General features: G+C 36.7%; 3 protein-coding genes across 4 annotated transcripts; 1 reads left to right on the forward strand and 2 right to left on the reverse strand.

Annotated features, from left to right (window-relative positions):
* Positions 1–927: 927 nt before the first annotated feature.
* LOC121806545 (F-box protein At5g67140-like) lies at positions 928–3,098 on the forward strand. The gene is made up of 5 exons (XM_042206626.1): positions 928–1,179; positions 1,294–1,440; positions 1,970–2,105; positions 2,353–2,451; positions 2,609–3,098. Exons 1-5 carry the CDS (start codon positions 1,079–1,081, stop codon positions 2,819–2,821), a joined length of 696 nt encoding a protein of 231 aa, XP_042062560.1. The 5' UTR covers positions 928–1,078; the 3' UTR covers positions 2,822–3,098.
* Positions 3,099–11,045: 7,947 nt separating this feature from the next.
* Positions 11,046–14,302, reverse strand: LOC121806602 (PI-PLC X domain-containing protein At5g67130-like). Of its 2 annotated transcripts, none has more exons than XM_042206714.1 (9): positions 14,117–14,302; positions 13,944–14,019; positions 13,747–13,869; positions 13,506–13,643; positions 13,333–13,431; positions 12,924–13,227; positions 12,611–12,834; positions 12,450–12,536; positions 11,046–11,699 (listed from the first exon to the last, which is right to left on the reverse strand). In XM_042206714.1, the coding sequence occupies exons 2-9, from the start codon at positions 14,010–14,012 to the stop codon at positions 11,517–11,519; spliced, it is 1,227 nt and encodes a 408-aa protein (XP_042062648.1). In that variant the 5' UTR covers positions 14,013–14,019; positions 14,117–14,302; the 3' UTR covers positions 11,046–11,516. The 2 variants fall into 2 exon arrangements, with proteins under 2 accessions (XP_042062648.1, XP_042062647.1); XM_042206713.1 differs by having other exon boundaries at positions 13,944–14,022.
* Positions 14,303–18,651: 4,349 nt separating this feature from the next.
* LOC121806347 (histone-lysine N-methyltransferase CLF-like) lies at positions 18,652–26,790 on the reverse strand. The gene is made up of 17 exons (XM_042206354.1): positions 26,543–26,790; positions 25,732–25,833; positions 25,313–25,638; positions 23,348–23,509; positions 22,804–22,888; positions 22,490–22,636; positions 22,333–22,380; positions 22,180–22,251; positions 21,186–21,793; positions 20,722–20,875; positions 20,425–20,645; positions 20,197–20,328; positions 19,839–19,929; positions 19,596–19,643; positions 19,385–19,513; positions 19,223–19,300; positions 18,652–19,146 (listed from the first exon to the last, which is right to left on the reverse strand). Exons 1-17 carry the CDS (start codon positions 26,588–26,590, stop codon positions 18,955–18,957), a joined length of 2,643 nt encoding a protein of 880 aa, XP_042062288.1. The 5' UTR covers positions 26,591–26,790; the 3' UTR covers positions 18,652–18,954.
* Positions 26,791–27,152: the final 362 nt, after the last annotated feature.

Genomic DNA, 27,152 nt, shown 5'->3' on the forward strand with positions numbered 1-27,152 from the left:
TTTTAGCAACATTCAAACTTAATGTATTATTAAGATTTTACAAACAAAACCATCCAAAAGTTTATAAGTTTATCTTATAAACTACTTGAACCGGTGTGAAAAGACATCTCGAACGTAGGATTAGTTTTGCCGAAAAATTTAACCGTGACCAATTTATTAAGTTTAAAATTAATAGTAGTAACTTCTTTACTATATTTAAATTTTACTCCTATACAACTTCCACAATGCGAACATTCATCCTGTTGTACAACATGTCATAAATCTAAAAGTATAAATGCAGTTTTGTACCTTGAGTTCTAATTTAATGGAGTACTATATCAGTAGACAATAATCATAATACTCCATTAATTACATTTATTAATAAAATGTTACTCCCTTCATCCTATTTTAGGAGTCTCGTGCACTTTTGTGCACTCATTTTTTTATAAATATGACGTCGTCTTCATAACACCCATAACTCTAAGCAATTATAATTTGCATATTACTTTTTTTGCAATAGAATTATCGAAAAACATAATTCTAAAGAAATTATAATTTATAGTAATTATCACCAATTGGATCATAAATGAATAGTGGTGATCTAACTTTACATATGTCATTAAATACATTAGATAATAGGCCAAACAGATCCAAATGTCTTTATATAAATACATTTTGTTTAATTAGATCCTTTTATAAATTTTTGATTTATTATGTGTATCTTGTTTTATTAAGTCTTTTTACAATTTTTTTTATTTCATTATCTGAATAAAACCAAAATAGATATTTTGTTTTTTAATTATTAACTCTTAAATTTATATTCATTTACCTATATTAAAAAAAATACAACTACTTTAATTATTAGTCGTAATCTCGCATTGAATATTCCATGGTTGTAGATTCAATAAAATGACGAAAAGATGACCACATTTAATCATTATTATGACTCACTCGTTTCTATCTGCCAATTTCTCTTTCCTTCTTCAAACCTGATTCATAAAAACTATACATTCTGCTTCTTCATCACAGACCATTTTATGCATTCCAATCTTCATCCCAGCCCCGCGCTAACCGATTTTTCCCATTGAACGAAGCGAAAATGAAGGCAATAGGAGACGAAGACGCCGATATCGATCGGCTGCCTGTCGATTTATTGGCGCATATATTCTCTCTCCTCACTTCCTTCAAAGACTTGGCTCAGTAAGCTCATTCAATTTTGATTTTCCAATTGAATTTTTATTGTCCACTTCATTTTCGGATTCAATTTTGATTTTCCGCTTCGTTTTCCGAATCGCGGCTGCTTATTACGCGCAGGAGCAGCAGCGTGTGTAGGAAATGGAGGCAGGGGGTGAAGGAATCTCTGGCTCGGAAGGAATCGTTGAGTTTCTCCGGCTGGAAAACGGATGACGAATCCACCACTCGCCTCGTTCATTTAGCCTATAGCCTCAAGGAGCTCGACATGTACTGTTTTTCAATTCCTAATTTACACGCACGCTGTGTTTTTTTTTATGCGTATTTTAGTTTTTGCTTTTGTGTTTGCGTAGATTTTTTTGTGAACAAGTCAATCTAGGGTTTGATATTAGGTGTTTTATTGGTAGGAAACTGTATTTGTTAATTCTGTAGATTGGTATCAGTTTGGATAAATCGTAGTGTTTTCGGAATGTTGTTGTGTTGGAATAGTTTTAGCGTCTGATCATTAAATTCAATAGCTTCTTCTGTTTTGGTGATGCGAAATTGTCATAGTTTGAAAGGAAGCCTCACCTAGAAATTATGTTGGTGAAATTTAAGTGCTATACTATGCTTGGTGAAGTCTCTGCTTTTGCAATGCCTCTGGTTTGTGTACAGATCTTTGTTGTTGATTTAGAATCATTTTATATCTTATTAATTGAAATCACAGAATTTTGTGGATAGAGAAAAGAGCAGCTATTGTGCTTGTGTTTGTGTTTGTGTTTACTTCTTGTGTTAATTTGCTATGGAACTTAACTTATAGATCAAGGAGCCGATGGGGCTGCCAAATTACTGATCACGGGCTGAAGCAATTATCCACGGCGAAATGTATTTGCAATCTCTCTTCAATTTCTCTGTGGGGTTCGACAGGAATTACAGACAAAGGAGTTGTGCAAATGGTATACCGTTGCTATTTTCTTTTTTACATATGAAGGTATCATTCGTAGTTAAAAGAAATATATATTGGACCATTGATGAAGAGTAAGAGTGCCATCATTTCACTCTTTACAAAAATAAGTACTCCATGAATCATGTAGAGAACTTTGTTCCCCTTACACTATCTCGTTGAGTTCTTATAGGAAACCTAGAATTCCCATGACCATCCTTTTCGAGCCAGTGCTGATTTACACGTTGTTTCTCCTGCAGATCTCAAGAGCAACTTCACTGCATCACCTCAACATTGGTGGTACATTTATCACAGACGTGTCCCTTTTCGCCATTGCAGATAGCTGTCCTCATCTCAAGGTACATCTATCTCATCTTAGAGAAACATGATTCTGATCTATTATAAGTTATGAGTTTTTCATGCATGAAATGAATGCCTAAAGTCTACTTAATTAAGTAAGAAGTTTCATCAATCTGATTACCTTCGAAGCTTAGATGTTGTGATTTCTCCATCCAGACTATCATCTTGTGGGGTTGTCGTCATGTAACTGAGGACGGGCTTCTAGCTCTTGTCAATAAGTGCCGTAAACTAGAGTCCATAAACGTGTGGGGAATGAGGGTTCCTTTAGACTGCTTCATCGGCCTACTTACTATCAGCCCGGCCCTTCAAATACAGCCTAAAGGGATAGCGATACATGACGAAACACTCCATGCATGGCCTGTCTATTGATGATTACATACAACTGCATTCTGCTTCTCAAACTCCATTATTGGTGAAATATCTCAGTATTTATTGAAATGAATAAAGAAACATGATTCTTCCTTCAATTGATGAAGAAAAGATTGCTTGTATCTTTGTATGTATCGATTGCTTTTGTTGTATGTTATTTGTGATTTGCTTTGTGAGAAGTCATTAAATTGTAAAGAACTTTGAAAACTTGTAAAATATCCTTCAGCAGTTTGCAATTCATCGCATTGCTTTTGTAATGATGAAATCTTTTTTCTAATGTGAAGAGCTGGTCAAATTGATTAAGATATGAGTTGTAGAGGTAGAAAGTTTTTGGTTGCTTGTAATGGATAAATTGCTTGGAGGGATGAATACGTTGACTTTCCGTGACAGAAGTGGAATAATTGAAGGTTTTATTTAATTTAATGAATGAATGGGCAAGTTCAAAACGTAATAAATTGGACATTTTATTTTGAAGGTACGAGTCATGTCATATAAAATACTGTTTCAAACCTTCCCTAGAGTGGAAGGAACAGGTGTTCTGGAGTTTAAATTCTACCAAAATATTCTCAATCTAGTCAATTTCGTATATACTCTACTGAACAATTCGTTGAATTGACAAAGTTATGCTTTTTTTATCCTTATACTCCCTCCGTCCCGCACTACTCGCACTTATTTCCTTTTTGGGCGTTCCAAGTTACTTGCACTCTTTCCATTTTTAGTAAAAAAATTCACCTACAGCCGTAATTTTTGACTTTCCTATACACTCATTCCTTAATCTCCGTGCCGAAAAAGAAAGGAGCGAGTAGCTCGGAACGGAGGGAGTACTATTGTTTATCCATTTTAAAATTCACTTCGAATTGTCAGCTAGCAAAAAATACCCTGTCACATTCCCGACCAATTTGGTTGTAGGTGATTTCAATTTAGATCTGGTTGGGCTCTGTATTTTTCAGTTTGGGGTTAGCCCAGTTCCCCCAGCTCAGCCTGGCCTTTTGTCCCTCTAGGTCTAGACTCATAGGCCATAGCTATTCAAGACTAATTTGTAAGAGCATCCATAGTGGGGCGGACTCCGCCCGATGCATCGGGCGGGCTATCGTCTGGCACTGTAGCCATGCGGACGATCCCCGATGCATCGTCCGTGGACGATGGCGTCGGAACACGCATCGTCCGTGGTATCGTCCGCCCCACTGCGGGTCACGCGGACGATGCAAAACATTTTCTTTTTTTTTCGAATTTCTTATCTATTAAAGCCCCATTTGTCATTCCATTTTCCACACAAAATTTTCTCTCTCATCTCTCACTTTCCCCACACACCAATATTTCTCTTCCAATCTTTCTCACTAAAAAAATGAGACCCGCCTACGACTAGAGTACCTCGGAGGGCATTACTCGGGCCTTATTCGATTGCGTTCATGAGGCTGCGGCGGATGTTTGGCTGAAATGAAGCGCGAGCGTGAAGCGGCGGAGCAGATCCCGAGGTCGATTCGACGTCGGACGTTTTTTCGCCGCGAGCACGACGTAGCACACCAATGTCTGTTCACAAACTATTTTGCCGAGCAACCACGGTGGGGCCCGACGGTTTTTCACTGCCGTTTTAGAATGCGGCGAGATCTTTTTCTCAGCATTGTCCAAACGTTGGAGGCACGTGATGAATAATTCCAGTATCGGGAAGATGGCATCGACAGACTCGGACTTACGCCGTTGCAGAAGTGCACGGTTGTGCTCCGGCAATTGGCTTACGGCACCACGGCGGACATGTTCGACGAGTACCCTCACGTCGGGGAGACAACTGGCCGCGAGTGCCTGAAGAATTTTTGTAGGGGAGTTGTGGAGGCTTATAGCAACACATATTTGCGAAGCCGACTGCTGTGGATTGCCAGGCCCTGATGAAGATGCACGAGACTGCGCACGGCTTTCCTGGAATGCTAGGGAGCATCGATTGTATGCACTGGGAGTGGAAGAATTGCCCGACGGCGTGGAGAGACCAATTTACTAGTGGATATAAGGGCAGCCACTCGACGATGATCCTCGAAGTCGTCGCTGACCATCAGCTCTGGATCTGGCATGCTTACTTCGGTGTAGCGGGGTCGAACAACGACATCAACGTTCTCAACTCATCCAACCTCTTCACCGAGCAATGCAATGGCAACGGCCCGACCATCGAGTTCACTGCCAACGGACGCCAATATCATATGGGGTACTACTTGGCCGATGACATATACCCGAGGTGGCCCGTTTTTGTGAAGACGATCAGCTGCCCAATGGGTGACAAGAGAGTTTTATTTGCGCAAAAGCAGGAGGCTGCGCGGAAGGATGTGGAGCGGGCATTTGGTGTGCTCTAAGCGCGGTGGGCAATAGTGAAAGGTCCGGCGCGTTTCTGGTACAAGGAAGTCATCGCCGATGTCATGTATGCGTGCATCATCGTGCATAACATGATAGTCGAACACGAAGGTGGAAGAGTCACTGATTGGGGCGATGATGAAGCTGGATCTAGCTCCAGCACGGCGACCCCGCCCCAAGTTCGAGGATTACCGATGGGCTACAATGAGGTTCTATCTAGACAGGCCTCAATGTGCAACCAACAAGATCATGCTCAGCTCATGAACGACATGATTGAAGAAGTTTGGGACCGTAACCGCCATTGAGAATTTGTAGTTTTTTTTTATTTCGTACTGTAATATTTGAACTTTCAATGAAATGAAGTTTTTTTTCCAATTTTTGTAGTGTTTTAAATATTCAAATAAATAAAATGCTTAGAGCGGACTATAAGGCGGCCTATAGGGCATACCACTGCAGGTGAATGGGTAGGAGGATAAAATGCTGATGTGGCGGAGCATAGGGCGCCCCATTGTGGATGCTCTAAATATTCAAGATTTATAATAATTTATCTTGATTTATTCTATAAAAAGTTATTGATAAGTATTGCTAGGTTAAAAAGACTCTTATCTCCTTCTTGGATACGAATACTTTTAGTTCAATTTAATTGTTGATGTGTTAAATTAATTATTAATATTTATAAAGCATTTTGTTGAATTAGTTTTACAAATTATAATTGGCCATATGCCAAAACCAGATTATTGTTCTGGTTAAATAAAAATTAAAAGAACTAAGTTGAGATTTATTAAGAAAGTCATATTAGTAACGCCATTTAACATTTTTTTCGTCAAAGTCATGCAGAAAATGGAAACAAGGAAAGAATAACATGTATGTATAAGAAAATAGCCAAAACACAATATCCAACAAATCCTCAATCGAGCAAGATGCCGGAAAAATAGGCTCAGATGAGAAGATAGATCATCATAGATTTACAGCAATACTCAGAGACAGAAACCATAGATTCTTCACCACTACGAACCAAAACCTTAGTGCAGCTATGGATTCTTTACTTACTACCGTCCTACTCTTCTTTTTCGGCTTCATCGGTTAGAATTGCATTATTTTTTTAGGGTTATTTGCCTATAAATACACGAACTTTCAACATTTTTTTTATTTTTCCCCGAACTTTTATTTTTGAATCTAAATGCATGAACTTTCAGTTTTTGTGCTTTTTCCCTAAAAAATAATTTTTCTTAAAATTGAAGATGACATGTACGTCGGAAGTGCCAACGAGGCCAAAAGCGGCAAGTATTGAAGCTGAAAAATACAAGAACTTTTGAGATTTCTAAAATATCCCCTGAACTTTGAGATTTTTTAGAATATTCCCCAAACTTTGGAACTTTTCTGATTCCCTTCCCCCCCCCCCCCCCCCCCCCCCCCCCCCAATATTTCTAAATAATTTAATGTCCAACACTTTTTATATTTAGACATAAATATTACTTTATATTTATAAAAAATTATGGAGAGTGATTATTCTATAATATTTTATTAACATTTTTAAAATTACATCGTTTAAATAATAAAAATATGAGTATATGCAAATTTATACATAATCACTTAAATCGTGATCAAATAAAGTATTAATATTATTTGATTGAAATTGTTAATTGGAAAAAAATTATAAATTCTCATTGTTCAAGTATTTAAATTAGAAAATGAAAATTTTATATTAATTTGCCTCCATTCGCCATGTAGATGGTAATATGCTTAGTGTATTCAACATAAGCTTTAATTTGGCCAAAATTTGTTGTAGGGGAAAACTTCAGAAAAATTAAAAGTTCATGTATTTATATTAAAAAAATAAAAATTCAGGAGAAAAAATAGAAAATATTGAAACTTCGTGTATTTACATGAAAATAACCCTTTTTATGAGTGAACTACAAAAAACACCCCTACGTATGGACGTTCGAATGCTGCAGGTACCTATGTTTCATAAAATACAATAGACTCTCCTCTACGTAGGGTGGGGATCCTCTGCTGTGCTGAAATGCACAGCAGGCCCTGCTGCCTCTCACAATTCATTAAAATAATATATATTTATTTAATTTATTTTATTTTAATTTATTTGATTATTTTATTTTTTATGAGAGACAGCATGGGCGTGCTGTGCATTTCAGCACAGAAGAGGACTACGTATGGTATAATACCATTTAGGGTCATTTTTCACTATTTCTGCTCTTCCATGACCTTCTCACCCCCTTTTTCCCCAAAATGCCACCTATGGCATTTCAGTCTTTCCATTTCCATTTACTCATCGTTTATTATAGTATATAAAATTTGGTAAAATTGATGAATTAAAATACTTACAATTCTAATTATCATATCATCTAGTATTACATAATTTAAGGTTTTATTTAAAAAAGTTTATTTACAAAAATATATCTAGCTAAAATAAAAACATAAAATCATTCTTGTGATAACTATTGATAAGTATTTTAATTTATCAATCAAATTAAATTTAAAATATTTATGAATTAAATGAAAACAATATTTTAATATAAAGTAATCATACTATATAGTAATAAAAACGAAAAAGATTTAAACACCCTTGGAATGACATTGAGTTTAAAAGTGTGGAAAATAGTGGCATAAAAAACTCAAAATAGTGAAAAAGGGTATGAAATGATATTATACCCATACATGGAGGTCTATAATGCATTTTTTTAAACATAGGTACCTCTAGCATTCGACTTGTCATAAGTAGAGGCCAATTTTGTAGTTCACTCATTTTTTTATAATAAACTTGAAATAAACGTAATTTCTTGACTTGTTTTTATCTCCATCCCCAAAGTAGATATCACACTTGGGATTACACAGATTTTAGATTTTAGAAGATGTTTATTGTGTTATATAGATAGAGAAAAAGAGTTTAATGTATTAATAGAAAGAAAAAAAGTTACTCCTTTGATCCCAACTACTATGACCCTTTTTTATTTTAGAAACTTTTTCTTCCAATTAATACAGGTAACCATTTTCTCTTTTTCCAATCAAATATTCAACTCTCACTCTCTCTCTATTTAATACTTACATTCACATTTTCTTATCTCAAATTAAACACATTAACTAACCACTCCTAAAAATCTCGTGCCGACTAAGAAATACTTCCTCCGTCCCCAAAGAATATGCACTTTGGGTTCGGCCTACTTACTATGCAAAATTGGAAAAGTAAGAGAGAGACAGAAAGAAAAAGTAATTAAAGTATTATTAGTGGAGAATGGATCCCACCTCATTAGTGTGAAAAAAGAGTTTTCAAAATTAGAAAGTGAATATGCTTGTGGGACGAACTAAAAAGGAAAGAGTGCATATTCTTGTGGGACGAATTAAAAAGGAAATAGTACATATTCTTGTTGGACGAATGGAGTATATTATTTTAACTGGAACTGAGGGAGTATTTAGGATTTTAAGTAAATAAAGAAGAGAAAAAAGATATTGAATATATTAATTACTAATGATTTACATTTTTCAAAAGATGAAGTATGGATGTCAATGTAACCCGTAACCCGCGGGCCGGCCTGAACAACCCGATAAAAATACAGGGTTAGGGTTGCAATTTCGCTACCCGAATTTGAAATCGGGCTATTCGGGCTGACCCGGTCGGGTCTCCGGGTTGGGCGGGCTGGCCCGGTCGGGTTACGGGTCGACCCGTCGGGTTGAAGGCTTCTAGATAGCGCGCAGTGTTTGTAACGGGCATAACTTTCTCTATGAAGCTCCGATTGAGGCGTGCAAGATACTCACGCGAAGCTCTTTCGAAGACGAAAAGAATTATATGCATTAGGGGCTTTTCAGACTTCAAAATTGCGATAAACATTGACTTGAACAAGGCTGTTGCACATCCACATATTTTGTGTATATTTCTCTAATCCATTTTCTATCAATTCTCAACAAACATGTAAACATACCAAAATATAGAAATATAATCAAAATCATCCAAGTCAACTCTCTAAAACCATGCAAAATCCAAATACGTCAACCGACTATATAAGATCACGAAAAAAATCATTATGCGGTTTATGGATTCATAAATACTCGTATCTATGCGTACTTTGATGATTCTTAAAACAAAGATAAATCAGTATTTGACTTATCTACAACTGAAATAAATAAAATTTGATCAATCATAATTCAAGAAAACTTTAGAGTTTCTCCAATTAGTTAGCATCTTGATAATTCACTCTTCAACGATTCAAAATATTTTTGTTACATCTACGCTCCACCTCTCACGTAATGAAAATTTTATTCAATTTTCTAATACTTGATTTTTGTTTAAATTTTGAAACAAAGTGTTGATTTATGTTTTAAATACATAAACATAAACATACTATTGATAGATATTTTGTAAATAATTACGTAAATATGTAATGAATAAGTTATTTTAATTTGAAAAACTTAATCTTTTTTCAAAAATATTCAAGAAAATTAAAAATACGTATTTCATTGTTGCATGACTAATTAAAAATATGTATATAATTAAAAAAAATTAAAAGTATGTATTATTTTTTTGAAAATAGTAAAAAAACTAAAAATACGCATTGACCCGAATAACCCGATGGGTAAGCCCGAAACTCGAAGGGTTAGGGTTGAACTTTTATAACCCAAAAAAAATCATAACCCGAATAGTCCGTACCCGAATGGGTTGGCCCGATTGACATCCATAATGAAAAGTGACATGTTTGGACAATAAAAAAATGTAATAGTATCTATTTTGGGATAAATATAGTATTTAATTTATTAAAAATTATTATAAATTTTGAGTATGATTAAAAATATGTGAAAAAGAAAATATTTACTAAGTTGATTCGAGTCCCCAAATAAAAGTAAAAACTACTTTATTCCATTAGACATGGTAATTGTGCATGTGAAAGAAAGAAAAATGGATATTTTATTAAAAAGTTAAATTAGATTACAAAGGTTACTTATGGAGATAGTTTAACTAAACTTTACAAATTGATAGGTAATATTGTATTTTCCTTAAACTAACTGGGTAGACTAGATATGTAACTTAGGTAAATGAGGAGTTACATTGTTCCTTGAAGCATAGGTTTTTAGGAGGGCTTTGACCAAGCCGGATACAAAACACGCAGATTTGTAACATTGCTTGAAACATAGATTTTTAGGAGTACTTTGACCGAGCCGGATAAAAAACACGGCACATGCAGATTTGTAACATTGCTACCAAACACACAGCTAAACTCGAATAAGTCATACTCCCTCCGTCCCACATTAATTGTCACTCTTATTGTGGGCATGAGTTTTATGAAATGTAAAGAAAAGTTGGTTGGAAAAATTAATGAAATGTGAGACCCACTTTTTTATATTGGTTTTATAATAAAAATGTGAATGAAGTGAGTTAGTGGAACATGAGACCTAATTACTATTTATGGTCAAAATAAAGTGTGACAATATTGTGGGACGGGGGGATATTATCTAGCTGTAACATAGCTACCAAGCAGTGCCTAAGTAACAGAATTAAGACAACAATTCATAACCTGAAAAAAACCTTAGATTAGAAGACGTTTACTTAAAATATGTTGAAAAATTGAAGTCCAATTAAACAGAACTAACTTTGAAAAATGCTGAATTTCAAAATAAATTCTGAATTCCAAATAAAATTCTGCATATAAAAATTAAATCAATACTAAAAATAAAATACTTAAATCTTTATCTTCCTGGTTATCAGACCCACTTAAAATGCTAAACACTCATTACTTAATTCCAGTCCTAAAAGAAACAGACGAAGAGATTACATTATATGCAAATGTTGCTTCATTTCATGAGCAAACTACCATCAAGTTTTCACTTAAACATGCAAAACTTACAATGTTAAACTACTTTTTCAAAATACAATCAAACATTGGAACTGAAAATGAATGATTTATAATTGCAAGTGGAACATAGAACTTCACAAACGCATATATAGAGGTGCTTTGTATGCAACAATAATAGTAGTACTAGTTAACAGTTAACGATATATTTCATGTCTAACAATAATGCCGTATCCACACTTTTTTGACAATCTCCACAACTCAACGACCAGCAAACTATACGGTAAAATGATATCAGAAACTCATCCCGCAGGCGCACACGTAGAATGGAAGAAGTAAATATAGAAAGTGGCCGCACCTCATAGAGTTTGGCCTCTCTTCACTGTCGCTCTCTCTATTCCAAGCTCCGTAGTTGATTCCCCAATGTCTACTGTAAGAGAGTATCGTCTTATCTATAGCTAATATATTCTGATTCCAAAACTTCAGAGGCTACAGCAATAGGAGACCCTAGGCTTAACTCATCTGTGCACCTCAACGGAGCTTCGATGTTTCGATCCTTATCACAACAAGCAAGAGGTTATAAGGACCAGAAACAAGCACATGAATGACAAACCAGGAGCATTGACTGCTGATGCGTCTCCGGATAACTGAACAGACCCAGAGAAGCTTCCAGCAGTGCCTGTAGTCGTGGAGCTCGTGTTAGGCATGCCAACAGCTTTGCAACTTCCAAAAGGTGCTCCAGCCTGCAATAAGTTCATTTCAAAGGCAGCTGTATCAAGTTTTGAAATAGAACTTTGCAGTCGTATCAAATGAAAACTCTTGCAAACTAATACTACGACACAAGTTTCCAGCCTTCCCGATGGGAGATGGAGTAATATAGAGGAAATGTTTCTCATTACGGTACTACAATAACAGAATTGTTCATTCACTGAGGAAAATTGTTTCATGAAGCAATCATAGCACAGGCGTATTTCACTCACAAAAGAATTTAAGATGAGTGGTTGTGCTGCATCAGCATGAAAGGAGATCTTACTCATTAATAAAGACATTTAAATGGGACCACGGGTCCTGGATTCAGTCATATTTAATTGCAGGCAAACAACACTTCCTCACAATTAGCATCAATTTTTGGTATTTAATGGGGTTTATTAATCCATGATTGCATGATCGTCTAGGGGAAAAACTGGTATGTCACTACAAGGCACCTAGAATTTAAGGCTTAATTAGAATCTTGAGATTTTAGCATTAGAAGCTATGTTAAAAAAATATAGAACAACCTTTTTGCTGGCACAATATCTTTTCATATGCAAAACATATTTTGTATTGCAATAACATTAATGATAAAGAGCAGAAGATCTTTGATTGACAAAACTAAACTTAGGAATAGAAATGTCTTTCTAAGTTTATAGACATCCACTGCTTTCCTCAATTAGTCATTCTGACTCTATCCATCAACAATAAAAATCCCTTTTAGACACAAAATATGGGCAAACCTGGCAAGCAGAGACGGTAGCACACCCACACAATGTCTGGCCATTCATTCGATCCAGATCATCAAATACCCCTCCTCCATCACTTCTCTGCAAATTGATAGCAAAACCAAATTATTACTTAAAGTAGTAAGGTATTGAAATTCTAATGAAAATTCCACTACCATGTAAAAGTTCACTGCCACAAAATTGGGCATCATATTCCCAGCAGCTTTGTAACAAGTTGCCACCATATCAGCAAGTGGTGCAGAATGCTCCTTGCAAGCTTCACTTTGAACTGGAATAGTCGGGAAGTAATTCATCAGAAACAGAGAAGCACTTCTCGAGTTTAGTGGCTTTGATTCCTTTCTGTTTGGGCACGAGCCAGGCACCACCCCCGGATCTCCCGCTGTAACAAAATACAAAATGGGGACTTGAATTGCATGACCACACTAATCCAAATGCAGAAGCAAACCTCGATAACAATTCTGTACTTACGCTCATTCTCCACCATGTACTTCCACTGGTATGCTATTCCTTCAGACGCCTCTTTGGAAGAATCGGAAGTAAAAACTAGCAGCCTATAGTTATTCTTCACCATGGTGTTGACAGTGGGCCAATCCGCACCTCTCCTTGGCATTTTGGCAATGGGAAACCAATATTTATCCAAACCAGCGTCGGCAAACACCCGTGTCAATCCTTTGGGTGCGCGAACATAATCCTCAATTATGATGGTAACAATCTCCGAAGGGTTCTGCGTCAAGAACGCTTCCACTTCTTTCAATGCATCGACTGCAGGCTCCTACTCATTCCATTTCCACAGAACAAACAGCAACATCACAAACGACATAAGATAATACAGAGCATTGAAGTAAAGAAAGAACCAAAAAAGGCCATAGTAGATTACAAAGGCGGTGAAGTTGTAGCACTGGCCGCGGAAGGAATGGCAGAGCCAGATATCGTTCTCGAAGTCGTACATATCCAGCATCAACCCCCTCACTCCATTCTACACATGAAACAAATTCAATTAGATCCTATACAGAGGCGGCCAGGTAAAAATCAGTGAATTGAGCATCATACCCTCAGCTGATTAGTAACAGAATCCTCCTGATTGTAGAAAGTGACTCTCTGAGCACCAGTCAGCAGAGGCGCATCCACAATTGAGAAAGCATTATGAGTGACGAGCCATGAGTACTTGTTAAACGGCAGTCCACTAACCTAATAATCATATGCAATCATTCACACACACACACACACAGAGTTAGAAATTAGAATTACAATTGAGAGAGAGAGAGAGAGAGAGAATTGAATGAATTAGTACGAAGGAAGTAGGGATTTGAGCTTGGCCACGGATGCAGAATGGCTGCGATTTGGCGAGGGAGGGGCAATTGCCGCAGTAAAGGCCGAGGGGGCAGTCGGAGGCGGTGGAGCAGGAATCGAGAAGCTGAGGGGAGAATTGAGGTCAAATTGGGGAGAAAATTGAGGTGAAAACGGAAGGGATCGGGGAAGGGGAGAGACCTGAGATTCGGCGGCGAAGAAGAGAGCTGTGATGAGTAGAAATGCAGCACTGGTGCATGTCCTCATCATACTGCTGCTGCTGCAGCAATGAGAGAGAGTGTGAGTGAAGCAGATATAGATATACTAAAACTATCACAATTCACACAATCATGAATATTACTATACAGAAACACCTGCGAATCACAGAGATTGTGCTTGCTGCTGCTGCTTCTCTCTCCGAAACTGGAAACCCTCAACAAACAGAAAGAGGAAAATAAAAGCGAAAAGGGAAAGAGGAAATTAAAGGGAAGAGATATCACTTATATTATGGGGAATGCATATTTAGCTAATTTAGAGTTTTTGGAATTGGTGTGAATATGATAGTATGTATTTCAAATCCACTACTGTCAACTTAAGTTTTAAATGTTGGTGGTTAGGAATTTTGAATAATTGAACATCTGTATAAACAAGAATTGATGTCGTGGATGCTAAGTTCAATGGGAGAGGCGCAAGTAATTAATTCCTCCCTCCCCTCCGTCCTATAATAATTGTTTCTCTTTTTCATTTAGTTACGTTCCACAATAATTTTTACACTTCATTTTTACCATAAATAGTACGTAGCTCTCACATTTCACTAACTCACTTCACTCATATTTTATTATAAAATTAATATAATAAGTGGATCTCACATTCTAATAACTTTTCTCTATATTTTTTAAAACTCGTGCCCAAAATATACGAGATAATTATTGTGATATGGAGATAGTAATTAATTATTGGATTGAATAATTGTCTTTGCTACCAAAATTGGTAAGTAGTAGTAGTAGTAAATCAATGTTTGACAACGACTAATTTTCTAGTAAATAAAGTTTCTGCTGATCCATTTCTTTTATTCATTATTTATAGATCTCATACTACTTTTATTCCATCTGTTAATTAAGAGAATATCTAAAACTTTCCATCTCTCTTAGTGTTTATGTGTTTATGAGTCTTACAATTCTATTTCATTTTTATTTTTTCTAGCAAATTTGATTTAAATTTAGATTCATAATATTCTCTCCTTTCATCATTAAATGTCTCATTTTTTCTTTTTCGTACATCCGCCAATTAATATCTCACTTCACTTTTACTATATTTGGTAAGTGGACCCTACATTCCACTAACTCATTCCACTCACATTTTATTATAAAACTAGTACTCATTCCGTCCCCAAAGAATATGCACTTTGAGTTTGGTATGTGTTTTAATGCAAAATTGGTAAAGTAAGAGAGAGGTAGAGAGAAAAGGTAATTAAAGTATTGTTAATGAAGAAATGGTCTCACCTCATTAGAGAGAAAATAGTTTTCAAAATTAGAAAATACATATTCTTGTGGGACGAGCTAAAAAGGAAAGAATGCATATTCTTGTGGGACGGATGGAGTATATAAAAGTAGGTCCCACGTTCCACTAACTTTTCTACCCACTTTACTACATAAAGTCAAACAATTTCTTAAAACACGTGCCGGTCAAATATGAGACATTTAATCATGGACGGAGGGAGTATTTATTAAAAAAATTTAAAATGACATTTTATTGAAAATAATGAAAAATACATAATTCAAATCCTAAAATTACAATTTATTTTAAGCACTGAAATTCATAGTTTGAAAATCGAATGGTTCGTGGAAAGTCAACTACCACCAATGAAGTTACTTCAGAAAAATTGTTGCGGGAGGTCAGCTAACCGTTGTCAAATATCATCAAAATGTGCTTGATTAGATCTTTGTGGAGTTGAGTGTGGGCAGTAGCATCACGCGTCATTGCCGAATTGCTAATTTCTCGGGCATTTTTGACGGTGCACCCCGGCATGGCAGGTTGCTTGCAGTGGAGTTGTCGGGGTTTCATTGTCTAACTAATTTTCCGTGGCCAATCATTCGCTTTCAATCATCATGTTGTGCATGATAATACACACATATATGATTTCAGTGAGATTTTGCACAAACCCAAAATGACTTGGAGCTTTAATGATGGCAAGCGTGCTTGTAGAACCTCAAACGCTCTTTCAACGTCTTATACTATTAAAGAAGAAAATAAAAGCGAAAAGGGAAAGAGATATTAAAGGGAACAGATATCACCTATATTATGGGCAATGCATATTTAGCTTTGTTTGTATTTAATTTAGTGTTTTTGGAGGTGTGTGTGTGTGATATCTCAATTGAACTACTGTCAACTTTCAAGTTTTAAGTGTTGGTGGTTAGGAATTTTGAATAATTGAACATCTGTATAAATAACGATTGATGTCGTGGATACCAAGTTCAATGCAGAGAGGCGTAGTAATTAATTACTAGCATTGACTAATTACGTAATTAAGTAATTAATTGTCTTGCTACCAAAATTGGTAAGTAGTAAATCAATGTTTGACTAAAAATAATTTTCTAGTAAATAATTGAGGACTATCGTAGGAGTATTAAGGCAACCATCAACTTTGTCCATTATCCATTTTTTTCAGCAATATTTATGAGTCTCACGGTCACTTTTTACTTCAATTCTTGATTATTCTTAATCAAGAGACAAACTCTGTAACTTTATTTCTGAATCATCTTTTTCTTTCACTATTCATAAGTCCAAACAAATTTATTTTTTCCAGCAAATTAAATTTAAATTTAGATTAAATATTTAAAAATGACATTTTATGAAAAAAAATGAAAATTACATATAATTCAAATCATAAAATTACAATTTAATTTTAAGTGATGAAATACATAGTCCTAAAATCGTGTAGTTCGTAGAAAATCAGTTACCACCACTTATGAGTTGCGCCAGAAAAATGTTGTGGGAGATCGGTTAATGGTTGTCAAATTTCGTCCAAATGTGCTCGATTAGATCTCCTGGTGTGGGCGGCGGTAACACGCGTCGTTGCCCGAATTGTTAATTTCTCGCGCATTTGTGTCGGCGCATCCTGGCGTGGCGAACTGCTTGCGGTGCAGTTAGAGGTGCCCAAGGTTTACGGTTCTAGCTATTAACCGCGAAATCATAACCGGCGGTTTCAATTCCGAACCGGAACCATGAGATTTACCCGAACCGAAAACGTCAATTTAAGAACCAGAGTTCAGTTAAGGTTCAAAAATTTCTGAACCGAAACAGTGGCGGAACCGCCGGTTCCGGGCGGTTCCAAACCAGAACTGTGAAAACCCATCGGAAAACCGTGAAACCGAGCCGGAACCGCAAGAAATCACTGAAAGTCGGTGGTTCGAAACCATAGGAAAACCACCGGTTCGGAACCGAAACCGAAACCGGCGGTTTTGGAATCGGAACCGTAACCGTGAAACATCCTCGCGGTTCGGTTCCGGTTTGACAATTTCCAAAACTGTAACTGCCGGTTCCGGAACCGTGTGCACCTCTAGGTTCAGTTGTCGGGGATTTCATTGTCGAACCAATTTTTGCGGCCGGTTCTTCGCTTGCAATTATCATGTTGTGCATGATAATACACGTATATATGATGTTGCGAGGTTTTGCACAAACCAAGAACGACCGGAGCTTTGACGAATGAGAATCCTGCTTGTAGAACCCCGAATGCTCTTTCGGGGTCTTTCCGACTCTTACCTCTGCGCAAAATGAACTCATTTGGAGTTTGTTGAGCGTCTTCACGAAGGTTGGCCAACTCGGATAGATACCATCGGCGAGATAGTATCGCATGTTGTACTGACTGCCATTGGCCATGAAGGCTATCGCCGGTGCTCTGCCTTGTAAAAGTTCGTTGAAGAGGTCGGATTGTTGAGAACGTTGATATAGTTGTTCGATTCGAGGACTCTAAAAAACACATGTCAAATCCATAGGTGGTAGTCGAAAACCACCTCTAGGATGCGCATCAGGTGAGTGCCTTTGTGGCCGCTTATGTATGTCCCCATCCGTGCCATTGAGCAATTCTTTCATTACCAATGCATGCAGTCAACGCTGGCAAGCTTCCGAGAAAGTCGTGCACTACTTCATGAAGATGAAGCAACAATTGACAATCGGCGGTGTGGAGGATTTGAAGATACTCTGCACAGAAGGCTGCGCGAGCGTCTCTTCAAAAATTTTCAAGCATTTGCGACCAGTAGATTTTGCAACGTGCATGTACTCGTCGAACAAATACGGTATTTGCCCAATAGCAAGCTTTCGGATTGCAGACATACACTTTGCAGTGTCATTAGACTTTGTCGACCGAGAGCGTCAACTCGTTCTTGGAAGAACTCTTCTCGAGCCGCTAATGTATTTGCGATGCGCAAAATTAAGTGAAATTGCCTGCAAATATTATTTTTTATGTAAATGAAATTGCCTGCAAATATTTCTTACTACATACTATATGTACCTCGAAATATTTAAGCGGTAGACAGAAATACGTGTATGAGATTTTTAGATATTATCATTATTACAAAAAATAGTTTTTTAATCACTGCTGACAGCATGCTCCGTAAAAATCAAAAGGATATAACAAGAGTCCGTCTTGACGATGCTTAAACACATCATATATCAATAAATTATAATTAACCAAAGTATTTGAATAAATTAAGTGTATAATATAGATAAATAATTTTGAGTTAGAAAGAAATTTGAAAAGAGAAAATAAGAAATCAGTGTGATTATTTTTGTAGATTTATAAAATTATTGAAAAATAAATTAAAATTGAAGAGTTTACTTTCCTGGGAATATTATGTGAGATATGCAAGAAAAGCAAAAACAAGATAGATGAAGAATACAACACAGTAGGGAGTCTGAATGAAGAATCGTTTCAGAGTAAAATGTCAATGAAATGTACACCATTTTGCCAAATGAATCGTAGCAAGTGATGCATTTTACATAAGAATATATATAAATATATTCAAAAAAAGGAAAACACGAACTACGCCTGTATTCTTTCCCGCTTTGATGAGGATGAGTATTCTCAGCTCACTCAACAGTCACCACCAAAAAAGAATCGGTTTAGGTTACTCTGGAGATGAACCTTTTATCTCCAGCAACTAATGATTAGAGTTTCAACCACAAGTTGTCACAAAAATCTATCTTCCGACGCTCACGTGTGCTTTTTGGCACGCCCGCTTGAAGGCCCGCAGTCCTCCCTCTTACTCCCGGATGCCTCTGGTTTTTTCGCCCAGGCTGGAGCTCTGTCCGCCTCGTATCGGTAATCGTAAAAGATTTCTTCTCCAGCGTTAATCCGTTCTTTAGCAAATATGCCCACTCTGTGATCTCCGGCCACCATTATCACCTGCCAATTCATTTCGTATCATGTTATTGTAAGCACGTCCCATGTTTTTTTCATCGTTTCTTGCCACTCAGTTTACCTTAGCATAGCAATTTGGATCTGGGGAATGGTTGGCGAACTTCAGCTTGTCGCCCTTGCGATAAGCATCGAGCACAAACTGAGCATGAATGGAAAATCATCATCACTCACTTTCTTCCAAATTAGTAGACTACTAAAGAAATATTTTTTGAGTTATTCGTGCCTGATCGTTTAGATTAAATAGAAATGAAGAGTTCTCTCGGTCATATATCTTTCCACGCTTGTCAGCTTCGCGATGTGAAATTAGTTCGCCAGTATACTCTCCGAGGTATTCATGCTTGCTAACACTATTCTGCAGTTTTTGAAGTGCGGGGGGAGTTAGGAACGGGATAAAACTTATCGTGGTGACAAACAATGCTATTTTCCGGAATTACCTTCAAGAAAGCTCCCCAGCCAGATACATCAGATCTTCCCAGTAAAACCTAAAATTGAATCAAGAAGCACTGTTATTAGAAAGATTTATCTAAAATCAACAAATTATTTCATCTGCAATTTCAGCAGAGAGGTCCATCAGTAAACAGTAGCTATGCACACCCAAGAAACTTGCACAATATAAAATGATGTGATATCAAACCTAACTGATAATGTGAGCGAAGCCGAAGAGGAAAGTCACTTACCCTCTGCTGTTGTTTCAAAAGAAGCTTCATATTCCTGCACTCGTAATTATCACCTCTTTGAGGAGGTATCCCAAGGGTGCCGTCACCGCAACTGCCAAGCCAATTCAAATAATATTACAGCTTGCCAAAGTGAAATTAATCTTAAAGAAAGTTAACACTCAAGAGTTTTAGAATCCACCAGTTCCTGGATTAGACAGGACAGAACAAGAAAATCACCAGCCTAGTATTCAACAAAAATTAAAAAAAATCAAATAAAAAGCAGCCCACACTTTTCTTTTCTTTTTTAATTTAGTTCCATATGATTTGACTTCAAGACCTCACGCCAGGAAAGGGACAAAATATTGAAAAGATGTCACACCTTATCCAGCAATTTCGGCAGACATCTGGATCACATTCCCTATCAGCAGCAAAGCATGGGCATTGACGACTTCTACACTGGCTTTTGGCACAGTGACATCCTCTGAATCGATTTTTGCAACTCTTTGGACATCTGCAAAGAGATTATATACGGTTTAGACAACTTGTACGTTCAGATATAAGTTAAAAATAACTGTATCACAATTCACAGGAACTGCAGTTAGCTCACCCGCAGTATTTCTCACAGCAGGTACCATTTACAAGACATGGACATGTTTTCCCACATGCAGTTTGGCATCCACATGGACTGTACTGTCGACATGGCTGGTCCTTCCTTTCAGAAATCCGTTTTCTGAAGGATTGGTATCCTGCAGATTTCCATGTGTACTTTAGGCGACGAACTCTTCCTTTTCTGCGTAGAAATCTTGATCTTCTCCTTGCACCACCACCCTGTATAAAAATCATTGAAATTTGTTCCACAGCACCATAAATCAAAATACAGGAGAATGAACAGAAAAGGACTTACCACAGTCTCAGTACCGTCAGCTTTTAGACAGCTATCAGAAAGGACCATACCATCACCATCTCGAGTGAATATCCTGTTCTCAGAACGATGCATGTAATTGAAGATCTCTGAACAGCTCTTCAAGCCACTCATGAGATTCCTAGCAATCAAACAGCTGCATGACATACATAGTCCATCCTCAGAGTATAGTTTTGGTGTATAATGTAACCAAGCAGCTTGTAAATCTGTCAAAAAGACTGGCTAATCTAAAGTGCAAAGGATCTTGGTGAAACTAAAGGATAATGTGGATCATGAAATTCTGTTCTGCATTATTCCATTGATAACCAAGGGATCTAAAACATAATGACCTGTTTTCCAGATGTGAATGTATAGACATGCAACTGGTGATTTTCATATAATTTACTGCAAGCACAGAAGGGTTGTAATAGCTAGCAAACATAGGCAAATTAAATATGGTGTTTAACCTGTTACGGCCAAATATCTGAATGCCCTTTTCATAAAGTGCTTTTTCAAATGGTTTCCAACTTTTGCTGTCGACTAAATCTTGATTATGCATGTTTTCATCAATTAACTCTTCTTTCTTTAAAGTTTCAGCGCTGCTAGTCACAGGCTGATTACTCTCGCTCTCATTTGAGGCACCGCTAGCAGCCTCATCCTGCAAAGATCTGTCAGAGTCTAGCAATGGAGATTCCTTCCTTCTAGACTTTCTAGAACTTGTACATTTGACATTTGGTGGATTACTGTTATCTTCACTTTCTCGACGATCAGAGTCAGATGTTACCATTTTCTTCTGCCTTTTCTTTTTAGCAACAAGAACATTTTCAGCTATTCTCTTGCTACTTCTTTTATCAATGCCAGATTTTCCAGCACTCTTCACTGACATTGTGATATCATTAGTAGGTTTAACCTCGGATGAAGAAGCACTTTCACTTTGGCAAGACTTTGTTTTCTTCTTGAGAGGTGTGCATCCTTGCTTCCTCTTTTGAATTTGCATAGAGGCAGCATTAGATGCAGGGGCAGCTTTTTCTTCAAGATTTGCCTGCCTGGAGCTCAACCCTTCCGATTCAAGGACCTGACAGTTGTAAGTTTATGAGTCCTAAAGAACATTAGTAAAATAAAATAAAGAAAAAAAATCTAAGTCTGCAAATATTACTGACTTCTGGTCTAAAGGATACACATGGAAAAAATAACAATGTTACAGGGAAGACAGATCAGTGGAACTCAGAGAGTACAATCATAGTTAAATTGTTCATAACTTACTAGTTACACCTTAGAAGATTACCTACAAAAGCACATGTGAAATACTTGTACTATATTCTAACCTAATGGATACAAGAGCACTATTATAGAGGCAATGCTCATCAAACAGAAGGCATAAGCTAAACTATCCGAGCAGACCATTATAGCCAAATTGTTAAAACTTAAAAAACATAAACTAAAAGTGCAAACACAGATTACCAATCGATGGCAGCCTGGACCACATGCTTCCTTATATGCATCTGGACAATTCCATTGTACTTGTTTCTCCACCTGAAGGGGGGAAATATATTAGCATTCCAGCACCACAAGTAATAATTTTAATTTATATTGGTCCACAAATAATAGACCTACAGGAAAGCTCAGCTCCTGAGAGCAACCATGTAATCTACAATCAAAAACCTGCCACAGAAGGGAGAATAACTTAGATGGCGAAAATTATGCAAAATGATATGAAATGAATAGATGTAAAGAGCACAAAGTAACAAAATTAGTCAAAATTATTGCTTACTAGACAACGGCGGCAAAATAGGTTATCAAATGAATCAAGAGCGGCATCAAGATCTTTATCAATATAGGGATTCACAAAGCCTTCTGCATTTCCTTTGTTCACACGAGACATAGTAGTGTTATTCTTGATATGATCTTCAAATCTTGCCTGTATAAGATGTTCTATGGTGGTTTATCTCTGTAAAGCCAGCAAAACACGAATGGGAAACAGCTGGACCAACGCCTCTCACAATGACCAGTTGTTTTCTTTTTCAAGATAATAACGGAACGTAAAGAGATGCAAACTGGCCGATTGTTGGCAATTGAATTGCATACCTTGAGTTCACCAGATCTTCTAGATAGACACTGGCCCAACACATCCAATGTCGTATCAGAAAACCCCATCTGTTTGATGGTCATTCTGGCCAGTATAGGAAAGAAACATTTATTAGGTCCCCATTGATTTCCAATGCAGCCCAATTCCAAAGGAGCAAAATCAGCAGGCCATGAACTAAAATGTTACACTCACACAAAGATTATAATATCTACCAGAGTAATATATAGATAGCGCGAGCACATCCTAAAAATGAGCCAAATATTGGAAAAGAAGATCTTTGATTGGAAATCAATATATTACTATATAGAATGTAAACAAAGACCGCCACATGAAATATTGCAAAACTTATGCATGTACCATTGACTTAGCTTCTACCTAGCTCACAAAGATGACTGAAGTCATTTTGGCCAATGTTTAGTAAGAGAAGAAAAACAGATGACAGAAAAGTTGGGTGTCACTTCATGTAAAAACACATGTCCAAGCAAACTTAGTACACAAAGAAATGAAAATAAAGGCCAGAACGGGTCTACAAAATATACCAACCGCAAAATATAATCTTCAGATTCTACAAACTCTTTCTTTTCTTCTTCATCATCAACCGCTTCTTCTTCACTGTCACTACAAATTAGAGCTTCACCACCACTCTGGTCATAATAAATACGCCTTCTGCCAACCACAGATTGGTCTTCTGTCATTCTTTGATTTCTGTATAGCAACAGAACAAATTACCTGATTAGAGAAACTATAACAAACAAACAAGAAACGAGCTAGAAAATTAACAATGACGGAAAAGAAAATGGGGAGGGGGGGTGAACGGATGGTTACATAAATTAGGGCCAAGCATCTCAGAGGGAAAATATCTTCCAAAGATTTAAAACATTATCTATCAATCCATAAAGATTCTAGTACTACAATAGCAATAAGATATCCATAGAAGAGTGTTTTTCACTACAGTAGTTTAAAATTGAAGTCACAAAAGATGTAGAGTTCACTCACTACGGCATGCCCACAGGTGCCCGAGGGTTAAAAACCATTGACCACAATTTTGGTTTGAAAATGTAACCAGGAGACATTTTGTATCATACAAAAGTTAAAACAATATTTCCAATCTTCTTATTTTCTCCCATTCATTTTTAGCTCAGAACCCTCAGATTATGCGGTTTTAATTTATTAAACTCATAATTCACAAAAGAAATCAAGATAATATAAGTACTATAAAGAATAAACCATTGGAATCAGCATCAAACTTATAGTACGATGGTTCAGTTTAGCTCCAAAGCAATTGGTTCAAAGTCAAACATCTCTAGCCATGTCATAGACATCAAAAGACCTAGCGGTCTAATGAGATACTCCCTCCGTCCCATTACAAGTGAAGGATTTCTTTTGGGCATGGGATTTAAGAAAATGATATTTAATGAGTTAAATGGAGAGAGAATGAAGAAGTAGGAGAGAGAATAAAAGAGAATGGTAGGGAGAGAGTAAATAAATGTGTTGTTTTTTGCTAAAAATGGAAATTGATCACTTGTAGCGGGATAACCAAAAAGGGAATACTTGTAGTGGGACGGAGGGAGTAGTATGTAGCACTTCAAGTATCAATAAACCACCAAGCAACCTAAATGCATGCCTGATGATCTGTTGACTATTAACCCAAAAGGACAGAACAAGGATATATTGTTCGCAGGAGGAGGCAGGCAGCACAGCAATGTTTTGGCATTGTATATGAGTTGAGGTACATAGCAATGACTAAAGAAAATAAATGAATATTACTCTTAATTTATTCAGTACATACGCAAAGATAATTATTATGTTATACTCTCCATGTTTGTTCCCATTTTGTTTGAGCATATGCTCCTGCGTGAGGAAGGAAATTAATTTTTTCCCCTTGTTTAAGTTGAGATTGAGACCTAGATAGCACTTCAGCATAAACTTTGACTTCTAGGAACATAAGGAAGAGGAATATGATATGAACTGGGAGAGGTAAAACAAAAGCAAAAAGTTCACCACAAAAAGAAGTGGAAAAAGCAACAAGAAATCTAGTCACTGATACAAAGAATGACAGAAAAGATACTATGTGTAAATAATTTGAAGAATCTTCTATGTTGTTTAAAATTAAACTGAACTGCAGAGCTATAGATATGGGCCAGTTTCCAAAATTAATCAAAACTTCAATACCAAATTGTACTAAGTATATAGAGAAGGAAGTGAACAGGACTTATGTATACAGCACTGTACCCTGGAAATTTCTATTGTAACCTCTACTGACTTAAGATCTAGTTCCAACAGTCAAGCTCCTAGAATTTCCACCTTAGCTCATAAGACATAAAGATGAGTGCCATAGTTTCAGTTACTAAGCTAAGTATTGCTGGGGCAGAAAAGTGATGTAGTTGCAGACAAGTAATAGACAACTTCTCACAGATTATTAGAACTGGGGCAGAAAAGTGTTTTAGTTGAGAAAGGTGTGACTACATTATAGTTTTTTCCACCAAGCACCTGACAATATTGACTCACCTATCCAAAAAAATCCATGTTGTATATGGTGGCAACTTTTTCACTTCCGGCAACTTAATTGGCCGGACAGCACTCTTGACTGCAATACTGGATCCTAAAAGAATTGCTGAAGAGGCATATCCATCTTCTTGGGAGCTACTACTATCATTATCTCCATTGCTTGTGCCAATACCATTATGCATATCAATCGCATCTTTCTGTCTCTTTGCTAGCAAATCTACACCTCCATCACCACAAATAATCTTAAAATTTCTTCTTTCCATTGATAACTTGTATAGATTTTTTGAGACATCAAGCACTTTCTCAGCATTTTCTTCAATCCGTTTCTGAAAGGCCAAAGAAGTAACTTGGAAGTGTTAGGTGCTAAAATGAACTCAATAGTCATCAATAGTAGAATTATATGCATTTCATGAATGAACCTTTATATAGGCACAGCGGTCCGAAGCAACTTTTTCCTTTAAAGAGTCAATAACAGATACTATCTCCAGTGCTGATGAGCCATTTTCTTGGTGGTCAGCTATCTGTCAAAGTTACAGAAAATCGAACAAGGTGACATCAGACCCAATTGAGACATGAGTAAGAGGAAATATATTGAGGCATATTTATCTATCAAATTTGGCCTTTAAACGTATGCTCTTCATAAAACTATGCAATTGAGACCAATTTCAATAAGGAGTACACAGGTTGAAGACTGAAAAGACTTCTATCTCAGTTGTTTAGTAATCTAATGTTATCATTAGGTTGGAGCAGCTATTAATTCTAAATCCATGCCTTCTCATCAAATAAATATTTTTCCTAATGAAGCACTCTCCAAGGAGGAACTGTAAACAAATTCTGTCTAATAACATCCACAGGAACAAAATTTGTTTCATCAGATTATCCAACAGGTCAGTAAACTCTAAAATCAAAAGCCACTACGTGCACAATACTGTATCATTCTCTTACTGTGTGCATAAAAATAAGAGTAAATTGAAGTGAGCCTCTGCAATAAATTTTACTCCTTAAACTGATAATCAACAAAAAAAAACCTCAATACATAACAAAAGCGAATATAAGCTCCAGCCATCCAAAATCACAATGCGCATTCCTATTTAATCACCTTCATCACCAACCCAACGAGATTGAGCACATTATTGCCAGAAAAACGCAAAGCATGTATCATCTACCAAATCGAATCGAGTCTCATTCTAAAAAACACAAGACGGAGCAGAAAAAAGAAGGGCGAATTACATGAAGGTCGGATCCGGAGGCGGATGGAGAGGGCTTGGGCGCCGACATTGGCGGAGGAGGGGGCGGAGCACTCGATCGGCAATGGAGGTCGGATTGCAGATCGGAGTCATGCAAAAGGGGGGGAAGATGATGGGAATTGGGGATTTGGCGCTTGGAATTTGAAAACCCTAAAAATGGATAGTGAGGAGGTGGCGGATGTGGTGGGCCTGAGAGAGGGGCGCTTTTCAGAGTTGGTCGCCTCCCATACCATACCGATACCAAATACTCAACATTAGCTATTTGCCATACATATAACCACAATTTATGACTTTTACCTAACAAAACTTATTATTGCAATTTGTAGGTTATGAAGAGTAGCTCTTTTATCTCATCTAACTTAGAACTTTCTTTACAAAATAAATAGTACATAATAAAATATCATTATCCACATATTTTAGAATTGAAAACTATTTTTATTTTATCCTTTAAAAATATGAACTTTGTATTTTAGAAAAAATTATTTGTAATAAGGTGGGATTCATAATCTATTAATAATATTTTAATTAATTTTTCTTTCTATCTCTCTTTTACTTTACTAATTATGTATTAAAATTCATGGCATTTTAAAAGT

The sequence above is a fragment of the Salvia splendens genome, chromosome 6 (genome assembly GCF_004379255.2).
Source record: "Salvia splendens isolate huo1 chromosome 6, SspV2, whole genome shotgun sequence".
Lineage (NCBI taxonomy): Eukaryota > Viridiplantae > Streptophyta > Magnoliopsida > Lamiales > Lamiaceae > Salvia > Salvia splendens.